This window comes from Cottoperca gobio, chromosome 16 (assembly GCF_900634415.1).
Source record: "Cottoperca gobio chromosome 16, fCotGob3.1, whole genome shotgun sequence".
NCBI classification, from domain to species: Eukaryota; Metazoa; Chordata; class Actinopteri; order Perciformes; family Bovichtidae; genus Cottoperca; species Cottoperca gobio.
In genome coordinates this window covers 1,007,296-1,011,914 of record NC_041370.1, presented here as the reverse complement: position 1 = coordinate 1,011,914, position 4,619 = coordinate 1,007,296, and the positions used below count along the sequence as shown (strand labels likewise).

At 44.6% G+C, this 4,619-nt stretch overlaps 1 protein-coding gene across 1 annotated transcript; it reads left to right on the top strand.

The window, feature by feature from the left end:
- The first annotated feature begins 492 nt into the window (after window positions 1-492).
- On the top strand, window positions 493-3,868 carry LOC115021417 (olfactory receptor 4D9). Its single transcript, XM_029451869.1, has 2 exons — window positions 493-565; window positions 2,540-3,868. The coding sequence occupies exon 2, from the start codon at window positions 2,574-2,576 to the stop codon at window positions 3,630-3,632; it is 1,059 nt and encodes a 352-aa protein (XP_029307729.1). The 5' UTR covers window positions 493-565; window positions 2,540-2,573; the 3' UTR covers window positions 3,633-3,868.
- Window positions 3,869-4,619: the final 751 nt, after the last annotated feature.

The window sequence follows — 4,619 nt, the reverse complement described above, 5'->3', positions numbered from 1 at the left end:
GCATGAGTACTTTAAGTATAGTTTGATGCTGATATATTTTCACTTTTATTTAATATTTTTGAATACTTGTACTTGTTTCTACACTGTGGTATTTGTACTTTTACTTAATTAAAATGTATTTATTTAAGTATTTCTTCCACCTCTGCTCACGATCATGTAGTAAATCCGGACCCTGCTACAGACTAGTTGTGTGTGTGTGTGTGTGTGTGTGTGTGTGTGTGTGTGTGTGTGTGTGTGTGTACTTCCTGCATCAGCAATAACAGCTGCAGCATTTAAGCCTAACAATCAGAATGATGGGAGATGACAGGATGCACTACCATCCTCTTCCTCAGCAGGCTCCTTACTTTAGGGGGGGGGGGGAGGGGCTCCTCTTTCATCAACATCCCCAGCCAATGGAGAAAGCAGCGGAGGACACACTTGAGCAGTCTCTCCGGAGCGCACCACAGCACCAACATCTACGCAGCACAGAGTGAGTTCTTCTTCTGGTTCCGATGATGGAGGAGATCCAGCGGGGACATGCTGCCTCGCGCACATTCTGCGTCTTAAAGGGAATTTAAAGCTCAAAGTGAGTACAGTTGTTGCTGTAATATTTAATAGTATGTGAGCTTTCATGTGTGCGTCAGTGGATGAGTTCTAGGAGGGTTTCTTTAGGATCCTGCGCCGCAACCTACAAGATCTAAAGTGTAGCAGACGAATCATAAATAAACTGTAAAACACACTTTATTCTCAGGGTTCGTACATTTTAAAAGCTGCACAGAGTGGATCCGCGGTTTCTGCGTGACCGCGCGCTGTGGATGGAGACACAGTGAAAACGAAAGTTTGAGGAATGACATTTGAAAATATAAAGAAAAATAAGTGATGACGGGAGAGCCTAATGCTTTGTTTTTATTTATGGTCGTGGAAGCTCCTAAAAACTGAAGACATTTGAATTTTATTTAACATTATTTTGAGGTTTTCACTGAACAGTAATTATAAGGAATATTTCTAAATACAAATGTTCTCCCAGGCGCACTGGATGTGTGGATCAGTTTGACACATTTGTAATCTGATATCATATATCAGCATATATAACACTGAATACTATAATAATATATAATAATATAATGTAATATATAATATAATATATAATATAATATAAATATAATATATAATATATATATAATATATAATATAACACTGAATACATCCTGTTAAATATTTATTAAACATTAACTGAAGGACGATGTTCAGCGGCAGGTTTATGACCAGCAGTTTAAAGGAGCCATGAACGCCTGTTCACGACTACAGCTGCTGTTGTCGGGGAGATTATGATGTCACCCCCCACACTGGAGTTAGTAGTGTCATCCCTCATTCATCCATCCATCATTCATCCATCCATCCAAGCATCATCCATCAATATGTCATCCGTCCATCCATCATTCATTCCTCATTCATGATTCATCCATCCAACCGTCTATAAATCCATCTGTGTCATCCCTCCATCCATCATCCATCCATCATCCATCCATCATTCATCCATCCAACCATCATCCATCCATCATCCATCCATCATTCATCATTCATCATTCATCCATCATCCATCCATCCATCCATCCATCATCCATCCATCCATCCATCATCCATTCATCATCCATCCATAATTCATCCATTGAACCATCATCCATCCATCATCCATTCAACCATCCACCATTCATCATTCATCCATCCATCATCCATCCATCATCCATCCATCATTCATCCATCCATCATCCATTCAGCCATCATCCATCCATCATCAATCAATCAAATCAATCAAAAAACTTTATTGTCATTTCGAGATTATACAATGTACAATTCAAATGAAATTTCATTTGTCATCCATTCAACCATCATCCATCCATCATCATCCATTCAACCATCATCCATCCATCATCCACCATTCCTCATTCATCTGTTCATGTTGATCAAAGTGCCGAATAACACATTTGTAGAACTCAACAGAAATGTTATTTACAGAAATGACGCCCCGGCTACTGGAGATGATCCACCGACGTTGATCTGATCGGTTTCCTGTAGGAACTATTTTCTTTGTGTTTTCTTTGTACACCTGCCAACAGTATCACTGCGCAGAAGGAAGCGTCCGTCTCTTCAGGGAGCTCTCCTAAACGCCATTATTGTTTTTATCACGAGCTTTGGTAAAACTCCGTCCAGGGTGAAGATCTTTAGAAACTGTGTTTACGGTGTTGACATGTAAACAGAGATAATGTGACGTCATAGTGTTGTATGTTTACTCACACATGTACAGTTACAGTCACTGCTACATCATCCACCACTCCCACGACACCGACCCCACCGTAAACATTGCCTGTGTGTGTGTGTGTGTGTGTGCGTGCTTGTGCGTGCGTGTGTGCGTGCGTGCGTGCGTGCGTGCGTGCGTGTGTGTGCGTGCGTGCGTGCGTGCGTGCTTCAATTGTGTTTTTGCATTTTTATGTGGAGGGAAAAACCCTGTTGAACTTGAACTGAACTGACAAGTTAAATCTGACATCTGTTTTAATTTCAGGTCAGGGAGTGAATGTGGAAAAGCAGTTCATCCAATGATTGACGCCGACACTCCGACCATGTTGGACCGAACTGAGCCGGCACACTGCACCGTGTGCTGCTGTGCTCTCACCAACAAAATCCTCATGGTGCTCTTCATGGTGCTGTTGGTCTTCGCCATCTTGTTTGGGAACTTAGTGACTCTCGCTGTGGTTCTCGGGACTAAACACTTCCACACGCCGCAGGGATACCTGAAGGCGTCCCTCGCCGTGGCCGATCTGGCGGTGGGAATGTTCGTGGTGCCGCTCTCCATCTACGCTGAGGTCTACCTGATGGCAACCGACTCGGCACCGGAGTGGACTTCTTACAACTCGCAGTCGGTGAGTTTCCACCCGTGCAACGTTATCGGCCCCATCTTCGCCGGGTGCACCTTGGTCTCCATCACGACCATTTTCCTGCTGACGATCGAGAGGAGCATCGCTGTGTTGAAGCCGCTGCACAAGGACTCTGTGATCACGCGGAAAAGGACCACAATCCTCATCGTCCTGTCCTGGGTGGGGAGCTTCTTCTTGGCAGTGTCTCCGATGCTTTTCAGCAGCGAGATGGCTCTGGAGTACAACTCCTGCAGCCGGATGTGTAATTATGCGCTGGGGACCATCGGTGAGTTCCCGAGCCAGGCCTGGAACATCCTCCTCCTCTTCCCCGCGTTTGACTTCACCCTCCTCGGGGGAACGGTGGTCATTAACATCATCTCGATGTCCAGCATCCGGCAGCACTCGAGGCGCAGGAAACACCTGGCGGAGAGCGAGTGCCAGAGCACCACCAAACCTACTTTCTCTGACATCAAAGCGGCCAGAACAATAGGGACGCTGACTGTGGCGTTCACCGCCTCGTTCACCCCCATCGCCGTCTTCGTGGTTGGGAACGTTTTGGGGAATAAATGGTGCAACTTTTCCTTTTTCGCCTTCTGGATTTTGGCCTCCAACAGTTGCTGGAATGTCATAATTTACAGTGTGAGAGATCAGAAGTTCAGACTTTGTGCGCACAAGCTCCTCTCCAGAGAGAAAACACAACCAAAGGCTAAACAAATGAACACATCAGGGAACAAAGACTAACGTTGAGGAATGCATCTTTTAGATTTTGTTTGTCACACAAACTCTCAGTTCATCGCACATTGTGAGTCTCGTTAAGAGACGTGTCTGCATGTTTTGTGGATGTTGTGAAATATGTTTCTTTCATGGATCAGATCACATGGATATTAAACGTCCCTCTTTGTGGGGAAGTGTCCGGCTGTGGATTGTTTGTTTCACCCGACTGTGATCAATTAAAATAAGATTCAAACACAATCGGATTTCTTGTTGCACCGTGTGTATTTGTATGTGTTTAAATGTTTCAGGTGTCAGTTTGGGAGATATATTTTATTCTGTAGGCCAGTGGTCCCCAACCACTGGTCCGTGGACCGGTACCGGTCCATGGGTTTTTGGTACCGGACCGCACAGAAAGATTGAATCATTTTGAAAGGTTTTATTTAGAAAAATCACAGGATACATCCGTCTGTGCGTCTGTGGCTCTTGACACATGTCAAGACGCTCGTCTGTCAGGTGATACTTTACTTCAAACATTAAGCCCACCAGCAACAATGAGTGGAAACAAACGTCTTAAAGAGCTTTGAAAAGGGAAAAGACCAACGAGGAGACATTTAAAGACGACATCAGGAGGCACCCGGCGTTAAAAGACGAGCCCTTGGAGTCTTTTGAAAGAAAGAAACATGAACAAGAAGGACATAAAGAATGACTGATGGCACCACATCAACACATGCGAGTGCACGGAGAGCGTCATACTTAGTGAGTAACCGTGTCGCTAAGAGAAGAAACCTTTTACCTCTGGTGAAGAAGTTATCCCTCTATATTGGACCGGCTCGTTAGAGACACGAGCTCAGGGCTCCCACTAACTCAGCGTGATGCTGAGTTTTTTCTGAACTTTATATTTGTTTTTATGTCGGTCGTATCGTTTTTTTCTGTCATATTTATTCCCCCCCCCGGTCCGCGAACATATTGTTTTAGATGAAACCGGTCCGTGGCGTAAGAAAGGTTGGGGACCGC

What these genes read in the sequence shown, in the direction of transcription:
- LOC115021417 (XM_029451869.1), top strand. Translation starts at nt 2,574, where the DNA reads ATGATTGACGCCGACACTCCGACCATGTTGGACCGAACTGAGCCGGCA.